The sequence below is a fragment of the Phalangium opilio genome, unplaced genomic scaffold (genome assembly GCF_054372755.1).
Source record: "Phalangium opilio isolate 3A_F unplaced genomic scaffold, DU_Popi_V2 ptg001170l_1, whole genome shotgun sequence".
NCBI classification, from domain to species: Eukaryota; Metazoa; Arthropoda; class Arachnida; order Opiliones; family Phalangiidae; genus Phalangium; species Phalangium opilio.
The window spans coordinates 8,429,431-8,450,702 of NW_028324255.1; the positions used below are offsets into that span (position 1 = coordinate 8,429,431).

General features: G+C 33.8%; 4 protein-coding genes across 7 annotated transcripts in view; 2 read left to right on the forward strand and 2 right to left on the reverse strand.

The window, feature by feature from the left end:
- Positions 1 to 10,487, reverse strand: part of LOC149584708 (uncharacterized) — a 42,420-nt gene extending 31,933 nt beyond the window's left edge. The window contains exon 1 of the mRNA XM_089863440.1: positions 10,361 to 10,487. The gene's annotated coding sequence lies outside the window, so the exon portion shown is untranslated. The remainder of the gene's footprint in view (positions 1 to 10,360) is intronic.
- Positions 2,206 to 3,917, forward strand: LOC149584711 (uncharacterized). The gene is made up of 2 exons (XM_089863494.1): positions 2,206 to 2,445; positions 2,505 to 3,917. The coding sequence occupies exon 2, from the start codon at positions 2,565 to 2,567 to the stop codon at positions 3,915 to 3,917; it is 1,353 nt and encodes a 450-aa protein (XP_089719620.1). The 5' UTR covers positions 2,206 to 2,445; positions 2,505 to 2,564.
- On the forward strand, positions 4,026 to 4,988 carry LOC149584712 (uncharacterized). Of its 4 annotated transcripts, none has more exons than XR_016380336.1 (4): positions 4,026 to 4,179; positions 4,247 to 4,513; positions 4,570 to 4,701; positions 4,780 to 4,988. XR_016380336.1 is itself a non-coding variant. In XM_089863632.1 (4 exons), coding segments are annotated over exons 1-4 (459 nt in total). In that variant the 5' UTR covers positions 4,026 to 4,110; the 3' UTR covers positions 4,782 to 4,988. The 4 variants fall into 4 exon arrangements, 3 of the variants coding, with proteins under 3 accessions (XP_089719758.1, XP_089719757.1, XP_089719759.1); XM_089863632.1 differs by having other exon boundaries at positions 4,247 to 4,528; positions 4,596 to 4,701; XM_089863631.1 differs by having other exon boundaries at positions 4,247 to 4,528; positions 4,596 to 4,988.
- Positions 7,162 to 8,772, reverse strand: LOC149584713 (uncharacterized). The gene is made up of 2 exons (XM_089863466.1): positions 8,354 to 8,772; positions 7,162 to 8,287 (listed from the first exon to the last, which is right to left on the reverse strand). The coding sequence occupies exons 1-2, from the start codon at positions 8,552 to 8,554 to the stop codon at positions 7,661 to 7,663; spliced, it is 828 nt and encodes a 275-aa protein (XP_089719592.1). The 5' UTR covers positions 8,555 to 8,772; the 3' UTR covers positions 7,162 to 7,660.
- Positions 10,488 to 21,272: the final 10,785 nt, after the last annotated feature.

Here is a 21,272-nt window from a genome sequence, read left to right on the forward strand (position 1 = left end):
ATATTTTTAATTGTAATTAAACATAGTAAAACTATTACTTTGAACACCAAAATTACACTGAAACTATTTACCTTCCTTTATAACTTTCAAAGCATCCCCGTATCGAAATGAGCTAAATTAATTTGGCGAAAATGCAGAATAGTATGAAAACTACTTTTAGGAGTAAATCTACTGTACCTCCGAGCGAGAGGAAAGTCGCGGGAGTAATTTAGTTTTTTCGCTCGTGTTTTTGCAAACGCCTGTAGAGGGAGCAGTGATCGGAGCGGCCCCGAAAACTAATACTTTTAAAAATTAATTAAAAATAGTTAAGTTATTAAAACTATCAATATCTATATATTTTTGAAAACGTAATTTTAGGTTCTATCTGATTTAAAAAAATGAAAGCTTTTCATTAGTAGTCAATAGATCGATTCTATCCTTTTTAGCTTTGATATTGACATCGGTTAATTTACGATATCGGCTAACGATCCTAGTCTGTTTATAACATTAAATCGGAACTTCAAGTGTCACTAAACAGTATATAACTTCAAAATCGAGAGTTAGGAACTTTAAAACAATCTCAACAGGATATCATCATTATATGTGATAATGTAATAAGATAATGTGACGAAGCGGCTCAGTGAACGTTGGGCAATGGTCTCAGAGTTTTGCTTGCAATGGTGAAGATAAAACTCCTCACTTGACGCAATCTTCTAAGGAGCTATTAGTAAAATAATATATTACGAACAAAAATGGTCTCACTTAGACCACAAAAATTATACTTAGCTTGAAAAATTAATATTTTAATCAAAGTAGAAAATTCAGTTAAGCAAAGGCTTAGAGCATTGACGTCGGCAATGAAAATACGAGATTCCCGACGGTACATAAGACTCCCGGTCTCCACTCTCCCGTCAAAACTCAAAGCCGAAAGCTCGCGCAGCTAAAATTCCTCTAAGTAGTAAATAAAGAACACGTGACGCAATCTTCTAAGGAGCTATTAGTAAAATAATATATTACGAACAAAAATGGTCTCACTTAGACGGGTCCTAAGACCATTAACAACGAATTTTAAAATCATTCGGAAGTATTTCCTGAAGGTTTCACTATGCAGATTGGTCTTATAATTAGTAGAAGAATCGATAAAAATCACTTAATTTTCTACTTCACCCTCCCTTTAATGGGATCTTAATTGTGTATAAATTTATTCATTTAATCTTAAATTGAGTGTAACTTAAGTGAGTTAATCTTAAGTTTTGTTACTCTAATATCGGTACCGATACTAAGACAGTGTTAACGGATGAGTTAATCTTCAACTTGATTAGATTTTAATGAGTTAATCTTCAACTTGATTAGATTTTAATGAGTTAATCTTCAACTTGATTAGATTTTGATGAGTTAATCTTCAACTTGATTAGATTTTGATGAGTTAATCTTCAACTTGATTAGATTTTGATGAGTTAATCTTCAACTTGATTAGATTTTGATGAGTTAATCTTCAACTTGATAAGATTTTGATGAGTTAATCTTCAACTTGATAAGATTTTGATCAGTTAATCTTCAACTTGATTAGATTTTGATGAGTTAATCTTCAACTTGATTAGATTTTGATCAGTTAATCTTCAACTTGATTAGATTTTGATCAGTTAATCTTCAACTTGATTAGATTTTGATCAGTTAATCTTCAACTTGATTTGACTGTTATCAATTAATCTTCAACTTGATTTGACTGTTATCATTTAATCTTTAACTTGATTTGACTGTTATCAATTAATCTTTAACTTGATTTGACTGTTATCAATTAATCTTCAACTTGATTTGACTGTTATCAATTAATCTTCAACTTGATTTGACTGTTATCAATTAATCTTCAACTTGATTTGACTGTTATCAATTAATCTTCAACTTGATTTGACTGTTATCAATTAATCTTCAACTTGATTTGACTGTTATCAATTAATCTTCAACTTGATTTGACTGTTATCAATTAATCTTCAACTTGATTTGACTGTTATCAATTAATCTTCAACTTGATTTGACTGTTATCAATTAATCTTCAACTTGATTTGACTGTTATCAATTAATCATCAACTTGATTTGACTGTTATCAATTAATCTTCAACTTGATTTGACTGTTATCAGTTAATCTTCAAATTGATTTGACTGTTATCAATTAATCTTCAAATTGATTATTCTCAAGTTTACGAGTTTGTCTTCTTAACTTTTCAGTCAAGGGTGCATTAGGCCTACTTGATAACGAGTTTAAAAACAATTTGGTTAATTGCCTTGTAAAAATTTGAAACAGTCGCCATAGCAGAGGATGTAATATAATTAGGGAATCACGCTGGAGCAGTTTCAGTCAAATTCACGGTTCACAAAAAAGCATTCATCGTTTGGTGGCGCTGCCAGGAATGATACTACAAAGGAAAAGTTGCAACTGTTTTCCCCTAAGATCTGGCAGATTCAAAGGTTAATAGGCCGTTTTAAGGCTTGCTAATTAGATATTAAAGAGCTCTTTGACTTCATAGATAATAAGTGAAGTTTGCCATCCACTCCGTAATATTATTTGTGTTCTAAATTTATCAATCATGGATCAAGTGTCTCTCAAGATTTGTCAGTATTGTGCATATTATACTAAATCTGATGAAGCTCTTTTGAAGCATATTGTGCGTTATCATAAACACTCGGCCACCTTTACCTTCACTTGTAACTTTTGTGGGGCAGTTTTCAAAAATGCGAGTTCATATCGTAGTCATAAATTTAGAAAACATCCTGAACGTGATGAGGATATACCAATTGCACCAGCTGGTGAATTTCAACCCGCATTTGAAGAGGTTGATAGAAATTTTACTATCGATCCCAGTAAACAGCAATTTATTGAAGCGTCATATGTATTGAAGTTAAAAGAGAAACATGGACTATCAGATGACTTGATTAATGACATCATGAATATGACGTCCGAGCTTATAACTACGTATAGTAACGAAATTATTTTAAATCATGCTGAAAAACAAGAACCTTTTAAAGGATTAGAAACTGCTTACAAAAGACAGAAATTTTTCATGTCTTCAATGAACTATGTAGCACCTTTACCAATCAAGATGGGAGATTATGATAAACCATCAGTCTCTCAACCCTCGGCGAATAAGAATAATGTTAAAACTGTATTTGGCTTTTACGTTCCGTTCCTGACTTCTGTCAAAAAACTATTATTAATGCCTGAAATAGAAGAAAGCATAGAGGAAGATTCCATTTTTGAATCGGCAAATTCTGAAATAATTTGTGACATATTTGATGGTGCGGTCATGAAAGCCAAAAGTTCCTCAAAAGAACCAACTGATCGGGAGATAAATTTGCTCTTCGCGTTATACTTAGATGATCTCGAACTTGCAAATCCAATTGGTGCCCACGCGAAAAAGCACAAAGTCACAGTTTTTTATTGGCAGTTGTTAAATGTTCCGCCATATTTACGATCCAAGTTAACTTCAATGCAACTGCTTGCAGTTGCTAAACACAAAGATGTTAAGTCATTTGGATTGAGCGCTTTACTGAAGAATTTCAACACAGATTTAAAGGAATTATTTACTGGTGTTAGCTGCAACGTAAATAGTGTCAAGAGAAAAGTGAAAGGGAAGTTAGCCTATGTCCTAGGAGATACTCTAGCTGCACAAGAAATTGGAGGTTTTAAAGAGGGTGTTGGAACTGCCTTTAAATTTTGTAGAACTTGCGAGATAACAAAGCCTGATATTAATCAGTCATTGGTATCTGAAACGTTTTCTCTTCGTGACAAGCAGGAACATAATGATAGGCTAGAGGCTTTAGAAAGCTGTTCGAAGAAAGCCAAAATTTATTGGTCTAAGCAGTATGGTGTTAATGGCAAAAGTCCACTTTCAGAAATGCCAGACTTAACTTTAACGCAAGACCTTTTACATGCTTTTTAGTTTTGGTGCTAATAAAAAGAAAATTAAATTGGCGAAAACTTTAGACGAAGCTTGTTCAGTAGAAATTGAGATGCCGCAAATAAGGTACGATAGTGCATTATTGGAACTTACAGCGTTGTTTGAAGCACCTGAGTTAGATATTCCAAAGGTACTAAAATTAAATCGATCAACGTATACAAAGAGAAGAAAATGGATGCTCCAGAATAAAGTGGATCATAATTCGATATTGGATAAATTTCCTCAATTTAGTGATGTTCGTTTTGTGAGTAAAATTTCATTAGTGGTAGGAAAATGATTTTTTCTTGAAATAATTATGTTCTTCCTTTTAGCTGGAAGCGGAACTCAACCTTATTCTGAAGGTAGAGGATTCCAAGAAGATATTTCTTGAAAATTTTAAAAAACTGAAGGAAATTTTGGGAAATGAAATTTTGAAAAATCATTGTGATGATCTGGAGGATGAAGACAATAGTCAATTGAATAAAGATCTGGAACTTGTGATGTTTTTAGAGCGTAGCCTTACTACTACTGGTCGAGTGAAAGGTTCCCAAAAAAATTGTGGACGCAAGAAATCGAAAAAAAATCAACCCTTTTCAATTGTAAATGTCACTCAAGTATGTTCTGTAGTTTTTTCCTAATGATATATTTTAAAAAGATTCCAATAGATGATTATACTTCCAGGACGAGTTTCCAGTTTCAAACTTAATCGACGCACCGCAATTGGTCATCGTTCAAAAAAATGGCGAAAAGCAAATATTTATCCTGTTTCAAGAACAGAAGTTGAAATGTACATTTCCATTAGTTTTGGGAGAGGCTATTTTCTCTCTGTTGGCGTATTACTACGTGTTCGATCTTTCTTATCCAGGAGTCCTAAGTCAAGTTCTTGGCTTTTACCAAGAATACGTATTAAATGACTACACCCCAAAGTCAGCATTTAAAAGGTCATACAAATATTTGAATTTTGTGGAAAAGTACTCTCTAAGTGACCTGCGTAAATAATGTTATCACTGATTGTCAATTTGCACAATCGAGCTTTTCGTGAATAAAAATTAAAAACAATAGTTTGATGAAGAATAAAAATAAATTGATGAAGCATAAAAAACTTTATGGAGCATAAAATATTTGATGGAGAATAAAAAAAATTTGATGGAGAATAAAAAAAATTTGATGGAGAATAAAAAAAATTTGATGGAGAATAAAAAAAATTTGATGGGGAATAAAAAAACAACTTGATGGAGAGTAAAAAAAAAATTGGATGGAGAATAAAAATAAAATTGATGGAGAATAAAAAAAATATGATGGAGAATAAAAATAAAATTAGATGGAGAATAAAAATAAAATTGATGGAGAATAAAAAAAATATGATGGAGAATAAAAATAAAATTGATGGAGAATAAAAAAAATATGATGGAGAATAAAAAAAAACTTGATGGAGAATAAAACTTTTTTTTGAAGAATAGAAACAATATTTAACTTATGGTTTTTCATTAACTTAGACCTAAATAAAGTAAACCTAAACGACTTATATGCAAATCACGTTTAAAACATTTTCGTCTACAAATCAAAACACGTTGGATAACTATTCACCTACCTACCTATACACGTTAAATATCTATTCACTAGATACCTAAACACGTTAAGAACCTATACGTGAGTAAAACTAAACACATTTAAAAGCTATACCCCAAGAAAAATAAACGTTGCAAACCTAAACTCCTTATAAGCAAATCACGTTTAAAACATTTTCGTCTACAAATCTAAACACGTTAAATAACTATTCACCTACCTACCTATATACGTTAAATAACTATTCACCTACCTACCTATATACGTTAAATAACTATTCACCTACCTACCTATACACGTTAATTAACTATTCACCTACCTACCTATACACGTTAAATAACTATTCACCTACCTACCTATACACGTTAAATATCTATTCACTAGTTACCTAAACACGTTAGGAACCTATACGTGAGTAAAACTAAATACATTTAAAAAATATACACCAAGAGAAATAAATGTTGCAAACCTAAACATGATACATCTAAACATGTGTAGTGGCTAAACACTTCGGGCCATAAGCATATTCAAAAGCTCTACATTTAACCGTAAACACGTTTAGGAATTTCACGTGTTTAAAATCGCGTTGCATTTTGATGTTTAGGAAAACGTTTAGATACGAAACATTGTTTTTTCTGTGTAGGCGGAAAAATTTAACCGTTTCTGTAGCTTCTTCACCAATTTCGTCCTCGATACCACTTGCAACGGTTGCACTTAGGACTTATGTTGCAAATTTGACACGCATTTTTCCATAAGATCCTAATTTGATGTGACTAAACTTCAGTTTTGGATACTTCCTTGGTATTCTTACACAATCTTTGAAATATAATCTTGAGACATGATCCCAAAGAATATGTTTCTTATTTCTTAAAAGTGCTCTTGTTTTACTATTCATTGCGCTACTTTCTACACAGTTTCTGGCAGTTTTCACTAATTAATGCCATAGTGAGGTATTGCCATTGCATTACCACTGCTGTCATGGCTTGCAAAATTTGACTTGAAAAAGGTTCGATTTGTGCTAGCCCCATCGCCTATGACGCCCAAGACTCTACAGTCCATAATTTCTAAACGTTCAATACATTCATTTACCAGGCAGTTTACTTCGCTGGCTTTGAGCCTAAAACATGGAAAATAGGCTAGGGTGAACTTCAGTTTTGATGTTATGCCTTTTACCATGATTTGAAAAATGTTTGAGGCTAGTTCTACTTTATTTTGCTTTTTTGGGTCGTTAACTTTAACCAAACTTTTTAATTCATTTAAGGTGTCACCAAGGTCACAAAAACCCACCAATTCTCCTGTAGTTCTTTTGTAAATGAGATCCTGCTTTACCTTCATTTCATCAATGATCAACATAACATATTTTGTGTGTTCTTCCTTAAAGCATCCCAGACTGTCCATTTCATTTTTTAGAAGTTCAAAAGCTTCTTCAGTAAATCCAGTTTTATTAGTGAGTGGTAAAGCATAGTTGAACAGAGTTTTGGAGCATGGCAATTGTAAGGCGTTAGTCCTTCTTAAAAATTCATAAGCACCAGGAGCTTTGCTTTGCATCAAAAGACACCATTTTATCACTTTGGGGTGCCACTTTCGCTGAGTCTTACACTTTGTTTTTAGACTTCTCATTTGATGTTGTTTGTAGAAATACTTTAGAAAAATCATCTTCTACATCCATATTAGTTTGAAGAATATCTTCTAGTATTTTACTATCATTTTTAGATAGAGAGTGACCTTGTAGGTTTATCAGTTTGGTGTATTTTTGTCTCAACGATTTGTTTTGCCTTGAATGATATTTCACCTTTCTGTCACTTTTATTTAATTTCTGTATTAATTCTTTCTTTGTTAGAACAGACTTTCTTTTGTTATTTTTTCCTCTGTTTTCTTTCCTCTGTTTGTAGACACGAAGGATATTTCTGTACCTTATGCACTCAACATATCTTGTTTTCACCTTGCCCATTTTTTCAATTAGACGTTGGCACTTGTTCGAATGATAGCCCTTGGTAATGTGACAATAAAAGCCCTTCCCAATTTCATCATTTAAGATAATAAAGTCATTCTTCGAGTTACCAGAACAGTTTTTCCAATTTCCCTGAACGTCAAGAGAGTCTAAAACATCCCTGACGCAGTATATTTGTGACTTTATAAGTTCCATAACTGGGTGTAAATGAATATCATTTCCCAGTACTCTAAAGAGTAGCAGAAAAGTTATTCTTTACCGTGTATGATATAACTACCGAATCATGCTCAATAATGGAAAATTTTGCAAATTCTTTATTGTAAAACGTAGTCCAATTGGAAGAAACAGCAATATTTTTGCAAAAAGAGTCCCAGTTCAGTGAACTTTTATCTAAAATCAGCTGTTCCGTAGAATTTCCTCCATGAATTTCATTCTCGCGATACTTAGGTGAAGCACAGTAATTATGATCCAGTTGTGTAGAGTTAGCAATATTTTTAAGATTGTTATCTACTACAATGTTGTTGTTGTCAAGATAATCACTCGGTTCAATGTCAATTACATCAGGAAGAGGTTCCATCTCATTAATGGAATCAGGGCAAGTTATAATTGCAAGACGATCATCAGTTTGGCAAATACCGTCATTAAAAACTTCCACAACAACATCGCTAATGCTTGAATGCTCAGTAGATATAATAATCACTTTTGGGGCTATAAATATTTTTTCATTACATTTCATAAGCACATTAATTATGAAATCATTACCTTCATTAGGGTCAATACAATCCATATAGTGCGGATTATCTGATTCTGGTCCATTCACAGATAACAATTTTCGCTTCCCATTCACCAACGTAACCTTTATAAACCAGTATATTATTCGTTTGTCTTTATTAATTTTAAAAACTTAATGTACTTTGCTTACCTGCCCTTTGAGCTTAATTGGGTTAGCATGCTCGCTAGAAGGTCCTATTCCATTCTGGAAATGCCTTGAACAGACAAATCTGGGATTTTTCTTGAGTGTAAACATGCTTTCATCCACCAAACCTTTAATGCCACAGGACTCAACCCAAATCTTCCACTTATCATATTGGTTATTAGGGTTAGGAAACCGATAAAATTTCATACCGGGACTTTCGACGTGGTGCTAGTACAAACACCGTAACTACATATTTTTTTAACAACCATATTTCAGATATAAAACTAATTTGGCGATATATTATTATAATAGTACATTGAGCATTATTTTAGAAATCTAGACAGCTAAACAATTACGGCCTCGGCTTCTGAATTTAGAACAAGACGATTTTTAAGCGATATCCGGAACCGGAAGTTCTGTACACCCTATAAGTTTCAATACAAGATTCAAGATTTATTGCAAAACATGTATGTAAAATACAACTCCTTTGGAGCGGGGCGGCTCACCACTGTATAGTGGGGGCGCTGTTTTAAGGAGAAAAATGATAATAGTGGGGAAAAATATATATATATATATAGAGACCGGTACAAGCTACAAAATTTTGGGCACCTGTAAGTTCAGTAACTTATTGGGAAATAAATATGTACAATAAAAAATGTGGATAATGTTATAAATGTTATAAATGCTGGCGGCGCCACGTGTCTTTAAGGCGTTTCCACCCGAACAAAATATGTTTCACCATAGCTAAGTGAGAGTGGTCCCCACCGAAGCCCAAAAGGGCGCTAATAGGCATGACGTCAAACGTATTGCGCCAACTCTGAATGTCGTTGTCTATGGCTGTACTTGGGCAAGCTAACAGTATATGGTATAGATCCTCCACCGCGAAGCCGCATAGTTTACAGTCTGGTGAAATGCCAAATAGGGCATTCTGTCTAGTACCGGTTAACAAAGACCCGCACCTCGCATCGAACAGCAGGCCGCCCGAGAAAGAACCATCGTAAAAAGGTTCACATTGGGGTTTTTCTTTAAGCCGATACATATGTAGACTTCGTTTACTATTGCCGCTTGATGGCTCCCGTGTCGCGAAAACAGCCGTAACTATTAGAGGCGGAAATTTCAATACGAGGATCTTATTGCGTAGCGAGTCCCGGGGGTTGTTAATGGTCCTAGCTTAGACCACAAAAATTATACTTAAATGTTCTAAAATTTTAATGAGAGGTGTGTTACAAACTATTATATTATATTAAAAAGAATTCAAACTTTTAGAGTGGATAATTATTTTTATAAAAATTAATTTCCAATGTCAATTGTAATGTGCTTTTGGTTGAAACACAAGGGTTCTTCTGAACTCTCCCAAAATAGGTGTGTTTTAGGCTTTAGGGACTATAATTTTGTTTAATTATAAGATTTTTAACCTAATGTCTAAGCAATACGTTTAATCTTGAAAAGAGGGTAAAAGTACTAAAATAATTTTTTTATAAAACTAATTAATCATGAACATTTTCAACCATTTTTGGATATAATCGATCGTAACACAGTTGTCATTAAATTTTCAGGGCTTATACTTAGCTTGAAAAATTGATATTTAAATCTAAGTAGGAGATTCAGTTAAGATTTGGTATTCGGCTCTAAAGCCTTAATAACAATGTTTAGTAAATAAATCATTAATACAGCTGGCATTATCTATCCATTATCCAAGTTATTTTATCTTCATCCATACTCGAAAATTATCCACATAACTCACATGCTAAATCGTATTTGTTTATAAATAATCGGTTATCCACCAATTTGTGGATAATGGATAGATAATGCCGAGCTCTAAACATTAATCACAATTTTTAGTAAATAATACAATTAATCGCAGTGTTTACAAAAATTATACTTAGCTTTAAAAATTGATATTGAAATCTAAGTAGGAAATTCAGTTAAGATTTGATAATTTTCGTTTTATTTGAATTTTGAACTAGTTTCTATATAGGAACTTAAATCAATTGGCCATTTGAATACACTTACCGACAATTGATTGAATCTGTTTATAACATTAAGTCGAAACTTCAAGTGTCACAAGACAGTAGATCACAAAAATTATACTTCGCTTAATAAATTAATATTTAAATCAAAGTAGAAAATTCAGTTTCATTGCCGTCGTCAGTCAGCACGGTTCCCGCGTACGCAATATAAGACTCCCGGTCTACCGTCTACCGTAAAATCTGGCGCGTTTAGACCAGTGATCTCTCCTTCGTTTATTATCAGTATCATAATTAATCTAAAAATACGAGGTTCCTACGTACATAATTTACGATACCCCTGATAACGCGCGCGGTCTCTAGAGCCGCGCCAATCTCACCTTAGTTTATTCTCAGTATCATCTTAAGCTTAAAATACGAGGTTACTAACCCGCACCCCGCGAGAAGCGCTCGGCATTCGAGGGATCAGGCAACTAGCGTAATACGCTTCCCATCGTACACCCTCAGAAAGACTTTATTAGTTATTACGGAGCGGCTTCTCCCTCGTCAAATTTTCCGTATGGTGTAAGATTTTTGCAAACGCCATCTAGATGTCGAGTGCAAAAATAATAAAGTAGACGGTTTTTGCGAAATCAACCAAGAAATATTTGAGTATTGGGGGTGTTTCTAACACGGATGTAAAATGCACTTTCCTTTAAACAGAAACAAGCCTTTGCACGGAGACCCTGCACAGACTTTGAATTCCAGATATTTTAGAAGCATGAACGTGTTAGCCAAATTTGAATCCCTCAATTTTAAAGTAAATGTCAAATGGGAGTGCGACTGGCAGGAAGAAAAAGCAAATAAACCCGAAATAATAGAGTTTTTAAAACGTACATAAGGCAAAAAATAGCGAAAAGATTGGGCCCCCGTGATGCATTCTTCGAAGGAAGAAGTTGCGCCACAAAACTCTATCATAAAACAGCAGGATCGGAGCGTGTTCATTACGTCGATTTCACAAGTTTATACCCTTTCATTAACAAAACCACCAAGATACCTATAGGCCATCCTGAAATAATATTTGACAACATTCCTGACACATCTTCGTTTGATGGACTTCTTAAATGTGACGTCTTACCGGCGCAAAACCTAATCCATCCTGTTTTGCCTGCTCGTATTAATGGAAAATTAACATCTCCATTATGATACACCTGCTGCAAAACCCAATTTCAAGACGATTGTGAACACACTCCTGAACAAAGAGAATTGAGAGGTACATGGGTAGTCGATAAGTTACGTCTTGCAGTAGAGAATGGCTACAAAATCACACGAATGTACGAGGCTTGGTCATACAAAGTGACGCAATACGACCCCGAAACAAAGCAAGGACGGTTATTTAAAGATTACGTTAATACCTTTTTAGAGTACAAAACCGAAGCCAGTGGCTTCCCGGCAGATTGTCAGACTCAAAGAATATAAAGAGAAAGTATCAAAAACTTCAAAGACGAATAGGGTGTTGAACTAGATATCACTAAAGTAGAGAAAAATGAGGGTCTTAGATGCCTTAGCAAACTTATGCTTAACTCTTTTTGGGGTAAATTCGGCCAAAAAACAAGACACACCTCTACATAACTAATCAAAGATGCCCACAAATTATACGGCTTAACATTAAATCCTGATATAGAGGTTAAAAGTCTATTAACAATTAACGAAAACACAGTACTAGTAAAATACGAACACATTCTCGAAAACGACATTGTGTTATACAACAGCTATGGCACGATTACATTTATTAAGGCACCTTGAATTAGTCGGTGACCTTTGTTTTCATTATGACACTGACAGTTTAGTGTACCTCTCGCCAGACGGCGCTCATTTGCTACCCGCAGGCGATTATTTGGGGCAACTAATAAATGAATTAGAATCCTATGGACCAGATGCTTATATTTGTGAATGGGGGAGTGCTGGACCAAAGAACTATTCTATGGACATTCTCGACCCTAAAACAGGCACTAAAACTAACATTATCAAAGTTAAAGGAATTTATTTAAACGCCTCTACTGAAAATTATATAAATTTTGCAACAATGAAGAACCTACTAGGCGTAAACAATGATGGTGAACCTCTACTGAACTCGGTTCAAGCCCCTATAGGCCCTCAAATCAGACGTCTTCCAGATCATACTCTGATCACTATCAATCAGACTAAAACATATCAGGTCGTAGTGGATAAAGTTAGAATATTTCCTGATTATAAAACTGACCCCTACGGTTATATCAAGTAGAATCATTGATTTTTTTCACCATGAGTTACTTGTATATATCTCGATAGCTGAATCAGTCTTTTAATTAGTATCTCGAGTATTATTTATAGTATTATTAACGTATTTTAACTATAATCGTGTATCACTTATGAAAAATTATATTTTTAGTCATCCCATAGGGAAGCTCCATTTTAATAACAACCTCAATAATCGTACCAAAACGCATCGTAACCATTATATTTCTTTATGAGTACTAAAGATACATGTTTATGTGCGAAATCCTCTCGTATTATATGCCTAGAAGTAAGCTTTTTTGGTGTAACAATTTGTATGTATTTTGCATTTTAGTCAATTAGTGTTGTATTCATTGCTTTACAATCAAATCGTATCAAAACCATTACAATTCTTTATGAATACTGAAGGCATATTTTTATGTCAACTATATGTGCGTAATACTCTCGTAATGCACTTATAAAAGTACGCTTTTTTGCAAAAGACTATATATTTTAGTCGATTAGTATTTGTATTTAATGGTTTGTATAAGTGTAATTTTTATTTTTTGATTATGTTTTTAGTAATATTTCGATAATTTTTATCCGTAATCGTATATCAGTATTTTAGCGTGTATAGCGCGTCTGAAAAAATATATTTTTTCGTCAATCCTGTGAACATTTTAGTTTAATAACTAGCCTAATATTTGTACTAAAATCGTATAATAACCATTGTAGATTTTTACGAGTACTGTAGGTTCGTGTTTATGTCAATACATTTGCTTAATCATCGTGAAAGGTAGTATTGCTATATTTTCTATGAAGGTACATGGGTATATATGTACTTAATAATCTCGCATGTAGTAATATTGCTCTATTTTCTATGAAGGTATATGTTAATATATGTGCTTAATCTTCTTGTACTATGATATTTTTGAAGTTGTATTAATTTTGCATTTTATTGAATTTGTTTGTTATCAAAACCATTGTAATTCGTATTTTCTAATGATGTTTTTTTAGTAATGATTTCGCATTTTAACTGTATATCAATATTTTAGCGCGTATGAAAAAATATATTGTTCAGTCAATCCTATGAGGATTTTTAGTTTAATAACTACCTAATTGTGCTTATTTGCCATGTATTCTATGTAACTCGTATTTTCTGATGTTTTATGAGTAATATTTTGCATTTTAACTCTTTATCAGCTACCCAATCGTATTGAAACTAATGTGAATCTAATTTTCTTGTGATGTTTTAGTAATATTTGTTCATTTTAACTAATTATTGGCTACCGAATAGTGTAAAAACTGCCGTATTTATTTTTTTTTTTTGATACTAAAATGTATTATCATTTTAACCCTGTAACTTGATAACCAATACAAAACAGGAGTACACCTGGAACCGCGTCATAGCTTAATTTTCAATAAACTACGTAAACCTTATCTCAATTAAAACTAGTTCTTTAGTATGACATAAGCATACATGGAGACATTAAAATCATACAGAGAACAACAATACAGGAGGGGTGTGTGTAGAAACGGTCTACTGAACCTATAGAATTACCAATAAATCATATCCTGAATGTACACAATAACCTAAAGATACACCTAATAATAACAATACAAAACATGGGTACACCTAGAACCGCGTCGTAACTTAATTTGTAAATGTATTTTACAATGTAGACCTTATCTCAATTAAAACTGGTTCCTTAATATAAGAATAACATCAGAAGTCCATTAAATTAGCCTTGGAAGTAACCAAAAGCGGGGTTTGGGACTCCCCTCTCTTGTGTAGCAATACTGAAGAGGGGTGACACACTCGCCACCTCGCGGTAATTTTTCTCAAATCTCCGGTTTAGGTGCGACTAGTACGCCAAAATTTGTACTATCGAGAGAGAAAAAACTATTGGCCGAAAACGCCCCCTTCCACTGTAAAACCGAGCCCTCTTTAGCATAGGAGATGGGATGAGGGTGTGAATTTTGGAACAGTCAAGGTCATTCAGTTTTTTATGACTCTTCATAAACCTATTGAAAAAAAAAACTATTTAAAGGGAGGGTGAAGTAGAAAATCAAGTGATTTTTTATCGACTCTTCTAATTACAAGAGCAGTCTGCATAGTCAAACATTCAGGAAATACTTCCCAATGATTTTAAAATTCGAATTAGGTTCAGATTTAAAGGATAATTTTAAATCAGGACGTCCGACCAATCGCGTACCCCCTGCATTTTTATTAACAAAATTCTCGTTGCACGTTCCATGTCGATTGAAATTTAGCACGAGATTTGATAAAATATGGGCGCGACGTGACATTCGTGGCGTGAGACATGGAGCGTGCCACGAGAATTTTGTTAATAAAAAGGCGAGGCATTACGCGATTGGTCGGAGGTTCCTCTTTAAAAATATCCTTAAATCTGAACCTAATTTGAATTTTAAGATCATTCGGAAGTATTCCCTGAATGTTTCACTATGCAGACTGGTCTTATCATTAGTAGAAGAATCGATAAAAAAATCACTTGATTTTCTACTTCACCCTCCCTTTAACAACCGTGGCCGTTCCTTTTTTTAATTTTTCATAAAGCAAACAATCTACCCTTTAAAGATCCAGCGTTCATGTGCTGAAGAAGTCACGCCCCGCTCAGTCAAGAAAGACTTCCTTGAGAGGAGCTCGAGATTATTAACAGTGTTAGGAAAGGGGGAAACATTTAACCCCCTATCCATGGAGTTAGGAGTTCTTATCCCAGCAAAGACGTACGCCATACCAGCTCTTGTAATTGTTCACTTCCTAGGATAATTTAATGGACTTCTGATAACATAAGCATACATGGAAACCTCAAAATCATACAGAGAATAGCATTACAGGATGGTGTAGAAAGGGTCTACTGAACCTATAAAATTACCAAGAAATCATCCCCTTAATGTTTCACAATGTTGAGTGACACTGAATGCCTTCAACACCAATAAATTACGTGGCGTCATACCAATACCAAAAAAATAAATTCAAAGTTCCCGCCAACACCATCACGTGACACGTGACGTTATCAATTCTTCCCAGCCCCCACCCCCTCAGCAATACGCCACTCCCCTCTGGTACGCCACCGCCTAAAGAGAAGACTGAAAAGGGGAAAGTAATGAAACCCCCCCCGGCCACACAGAGTACGCCTTTATACGCCAGTGAAACTGGCGTAAACTGGTGTCTTACTCTCTGAGAGGACTGTCGACTGAGCTGATACCGTAGAGGTTGAATTTCGGAACGGTGAGGGCAATTGTCACTCTACCATCAGTGTCAACATCAGCTTGGGTGACCAGGGCTGTCGTGCACCGGCTAGGACGCGGTCCCTGTCTCGGGATGGCCGACGGCCAATTGTAAATAATTAGCTTTAGATTTTTGATACGATACGAAATCTCAACTGTCTTTATGAGCAGTGACATTATTTATTATATATAAAAAAAAGAATTTTTCCCTCTCCGAGTGAAGATGACGTCTTCTACTCCATCATCGTTGTTAGGATTGGCAGGGCTTTCACCAATGGTTCACGCAATTGCGCTTTATTCTACAGGGCCGGTAGGCCCTTGTAGATATGACTTGACACCCTTCCGTAATGTTAAAGGAAAATTCACAGTTTTTAGGGTTAGCGTCCCATAGAAAAAGCATTAAAAAGTTTTCGGTTTTTTAAGGCAATTGTGACAGGCCATACGGAAAAACTATAGCGAAGTTAGTTTTCGGAATACTTCTAAATTAACAAGCATTTCTTAAATGAGAAACTTACCTGTTTGGATTTTTAAATAATGAAGTCTAAGTATTGTACTTTAACTAATTAAGAAAGTACGTCAAAAATTAATTTTGGGTCAGAAGTCAGCCTAGCCTTTTAGCGCGCTTAAACTTATTTCTTCATTTCGTTCTCGTTGAAAACTAGAAGGGCCTAGGTTTGTGGGTGCTAACAAGTTACGTTGATATATTTCAAACGTTTGCTTTTATGTGGAAAATTCCTAATTTCATAGCAGACCACAGTAAGGCAACTATAATTAATTATTTTGGTATTTTGTCCGAGCTTGAACACCTTTGATTGTATTTGCTAATTATCTATAACACCCTTAAGAACAAATACTTTGTTATCAGGTCGAATTTTCGTCTAAAAAATTAATTCAGGAAAATAATTACAGTTAATAGAGGTTTTATATCTTTTGAAGTAGGTTTTTCGACGTTCTTTACGGCCAAGGCTTAAGTTGTATAGACTAATGGCACCCCATGTTATTTCCCCATAGAGCTTAATACAGTCGAAGGCAGAGGGCTGCCATTACCCTATTTTAGTTACTCTATGTAATTATAGTCTATTATAGTGTCTTTCCTCCTTAAATATTATTAAAAAGGCTGATTTCCAGCTCTCATTTGTTTTGGGATCCTGTATATAGTCTGCTCCGTTTTATGCTAGAAACATAGCCTAACTGGGTTAACCCTAGGTTTTTATGCTGTATTTACTGTGTGCGCTTCCAATTTGATGTAAAAAATGGCATACCTATTCAAATTATCAAGGTGTTGAAATAAAGATAGTGCTTTTCACCCTGTGAAAAGATCGAAAACTTCAACGCAGATTTTTCCAACGTAACCACCAGTCTGGGAAATAAGGATATTTTTTAAACTAGTCCTTGGGACCAGTGACCCCCTAGTCCCCGAAATAATTAACTGGTCTCCGGACTGGTCCCAGCCTTTGTTCTCCTATAGATTTACAATTAATAAACTGGTCCTAAGGACCAGTAACCCCCACTTCTTGAATTAAAAAACTAGTCCAAGCAATTAATAAACTGGTTTTGGACCAGAGGAAGTGTGCTATTTCCCACCCTGGTAACCACGTCAGCAACGGAGGGTTACGTTGTTCGCTATCTCCACAGTTCACATTGCCGTTTGTTTATTTGTCTAAATTGCTATGCATTGTTTAGGTATTTAATTTAATTACTGTTATTGAAGCCAAAATTGCTTACCTATAGAATCACATCATTCATTAACATAGATGATCTTTATGTTACCGCAAATTTAGCACGTGGTATATTTGATAAAAATTGAACACATTGTGTTGGCGAGAATGAAAAACTCTTCTAATCTTTACAATTAAGGTGATTTGAAACTCATTTTATAAACTAAATCAATACTGCCAAACCTCAATCCTTCATTAATTTCAACTTAATTATTAACGTGAATTTAAACATGAAATATACATATTTGGATGAGAGAACTCGAGTAACTTTGAAATAAAATACTTAATTAAGATTAAAACTGCACAAGCTGTTAGTATAGCCCCATATTTTCTATCTCATACTTAGTTAATTTAAATTATCTTTAAAGTACATTAATAGGCGCGAAATTCGAAAGTTTAAGGTAAAATAAGATTCAAAACCCACTAAAAATTGCAATTAAAGTTAAGTATATATTGAAAGTCATTTATTACCTAATGTACACTGCCGAAACACAATCCTACGTTAATTTTAAATCAATTAAATATAATTAACGTGAAATTAAACCAAAAATATTCATTTTTTGGATTAAAAGCTCAAATAACTTTTAAATAAACTGTTTAATTAAGATTAAAACTACCCAAGCCGTTGGTAAATCCCAATGTTTTCTATTTCACACTTCAGTTAATTTCAACTATGTTTAAAGTACATTAATTGGCGCGAAATTCAAAAGTTTAGGGTTAAATAATGACTGTGGCAAAAATGTTAAACTGAACTAAACGTTCCAATTAGGGTAAAAAATTCCAATAAATTATTCTTTTAAGCTTAATTGACTCTCCCGAACTGCGCTCAAATTTAGATTAAAACAACACAAGTTTTTCGCACAGCCACAGATGTTTCCTATTTCACTTTCATATTAATTTAATTCATCATTAAAATACATCAAAAGCGCATACATATTTTAGAGTAATTCCAATTAAAGTTAATATTTCATTGAAACTTGTATTATAAACTAAATACACACTAGATAAACCGTTAAATTAAACTTAATCAAGTATAATTAATGTGAAATTAACCCAAAACACGAATGTTTTTGGTAAATTCATGGATACCTTATAACTAAACTGACAAATTATAACTAAAACTACACTTATCTTTCACTCAGCCTCTATTTTCCTGTTTAATTCTTACACTTAAATAAATTGTCATTTAAAATAATTTTTTCCATATTGAAAAGAGAGCTATTGAAAAGGCGCGAAATTTAAAAGTTTTTTTATGCCGAACGGTTTCCACACCGACAACATCCGGTGCGAAGCACCTTTTCCGACATTGGCGAGCACCTTCGTGATTTCGGTAGTGCAAGATCGTGAACGTAGAAGAGACTGTATAGTCTGTAATGAGGATATAGATTTTGACATCGTAGCACGTTTTGAAGCCAATTCATGCTAATAGTAGAGCGGTGGAACAAGAAGTTGCACTAAGCCATTCTACTGTTTGTGCCAGTTTACAAGGGCATCACTACCGGCATTATCATACCCCCTACATCAAGCCTTAACGGACGAGGATTTCCCAAGACGGCAATACCATTAGTCTTACCATGCGTCATGAGTTTACTGCTTGCAAATGTATTGCAAGACATGGATAGTCGTCTGTAAGAGTGCCTAAACCACAATGGTAGAAACGTCGAATATTTACGTTGAGGTGTTTACCAAACAGTTAAGAGGTTGTAATTTGAGGCCCACGTTCTAAGACTAATCGTAGGACAGTGCTTTAAAATATTTTGTTGCATTCTCCAATATTCTTTTTGTACCTTGTCACTCGTTGTCACTTGCATACAATAAAACATGAATTTTAAACATTTATTTACACCCTGTATAATTTAGTATGACATCACCCGTTGGCAGTATTGGGGGTTGTGCATAAAGGAAGCTGTTGATCTGATCTCGACAACACTGTATATGTATACAGCGTACGAAACAAATATTTTTCTTCCATATTTCAAATACCATCGTTTTTAAGCTTCTTTCATAAATAAAGTGCAACATTATATGCTTATCGAAATCAATGTTATTGGATATAAGTTAAATGTAATTAACGATACTTAAGTACTTCTTTAAACAATTAGAAATAGATCAACCCCAAATGTATGACGGTAAAGCAAACATAATTATTCAAAATTTAATTACATTAAGACTGAAGTAACAGATATTATAAAAAAACGTCTTGGTTTGGACCAAGGCCGAAAAAACAAACGATATGTGTGAGGTTTTTTCAATTGGCTGAAGTTCAGATATTGCAATTTTTTTAGTTATTTTTATCCATTTAATCCTTAATCAATATTAAATTCAATCAACTGATTTTACTGTTAATCCATCTATTCCCTCTAAATTAATTGAAAAAATTACATATCTACGCTTTTTCAAGAACAATTACATTTTCCGCAAACATTTTATCATGAAATTAATTATTTTAAAGGGATTTCGTATAAGCACCTTGACGGACATAGTTTTAATTGTTGCTGGTTTGACAAATTTTCAAGTTTGCATCAAAAAAAAAACCTTAAATCGGTAAGTTGCTAAAAAGACTGGTGTTAAAAAAAATATGATAATTTAAATTTATTTTGTTCAGACTAGTTAATAAACGAATGCCGTATACTTAAGACAAAGCAACATCGTTTATCCTGTGTGGTTTTTGTTAGTAGGTAGCTATCTGTAGCACTGGAAAAATATGATATCGGTATAAATATAACCAAAAGTATAGGTAAAAATTACATAAAAAGAAATACGTTTCAGTACCAATGGCTTGTTATGTTCATTACCAGTTAAACGAAGAAGGTCACACTTAACTTAACCCCCCCCCCCCAAGAAAGTCTAAAGTACGAAGAGGGAAATTGCAGTGCAACCTTTCTTTCACCGTCGCGACATTAGAAATGTAGCATTTCGATATAGGAAATTAAATGTATGAATTCGTGCAACACCCTGGTTTGGCATCCACTATTAAATATTTACATCTTCCTTTCGATTTATGTCAAAGTTCGCTTGGTCTTTTTAGACACAGTATTTCAAATATTCAATATTAAATCCCTCAACACGTGCTCCCTTCAAAATAATTAGTTTCATGGCAAAATGTTTTCGGAAAATGTAATTGTTCTTGAAAAAGCGTAGATATGTAATTTTTTCAATTAATTTAGAGGGAATAGATCGATTAACAGTAAAATCAGTTGATTGAATTTAATATTGATTAAGGATTAAATGGATAAAAATAACTAAAAAAATTGCAATATCTGAAACTTCAGCCGATTGATAAACCTCACACATATCGGTTGTTTTTTCGGCCTTGGTCCAAACCAAGACGTTTTTTTATAATTTCATCCGAGCTTGAACACCTTTATTTGGATTTGCTAATTATCTATAACACCTTTAAGAACAAATACTTTGTTATCAGGTCGAATTTTCATCTAAAAATTAATTCAGGTAAATAACTTCTGTTAATAGAGGTTTTTATATCTTTTGAAGTAAATTTTTCGATCTTCTTTACGGCCAAGGCTTAAGTTGTATAGTCTAATAGCACTCCATGTTATTTCCCCATAGAGCTTAATACAGTCGAAGGCAGAGGGCTGCCATTCCCCTATTTTAGTTACTCTATGTAATTTTAGTCTCATATAGTGTCTTTCCTCTTTAAAGCAGTGTGGTAAATAAGGCACAATCACAGGCCAATAGCCAGTTTAAAAATTACCTGGGCCAGTTTAAAAATTAAACGCTTTGGGGTCTACTGGC

Bases quoted from the DNA above. Each gene is read 5' to 3' on its own strand.
- LOC149584711 (XM_089863494.1), top strand. From the start codon at position 2,565: ATGGATCAAGTGTCTCTCAAGATTTGTCAGTATTGTGCATATTATACT.
- LOC149584712 (XM_089863631.1), top strand. From the start codon at position 4,111: ATGCTCCAGAATAAAGTGGATCATAATTCGATATTGGATAAATTTCCT. The intron at 4,180-4,246 runs GTGAGTAAAATT...TCTTCCTTTTAG, and splicing joins AATTTAGTGATGTTCGTTTT to CTGGAAGCGGAACTCAACCT. The intron at 4,529-4,595 runs GTATGTTCTGTA...TTATACTTCCAG, and splicing joins CAATTGTAAATGTCACTCAA to GACGAGTTTCCAGTTTCAAA.
- LOC149584713 (XM_089863466.1), bottom strand. From the start codon at position 8,554: ATGAAATTTTATCGGTTTCCTAACCCTAATAACCAATATGATAAGTGG. The intron at 8,288-8,353 runs GTAAGCAAAGTA...TGGTTTATAAAG, and splicing joins CAATTAAGCTCAAAGGGCAG to GTTACGTTGGTGAATGGGAA.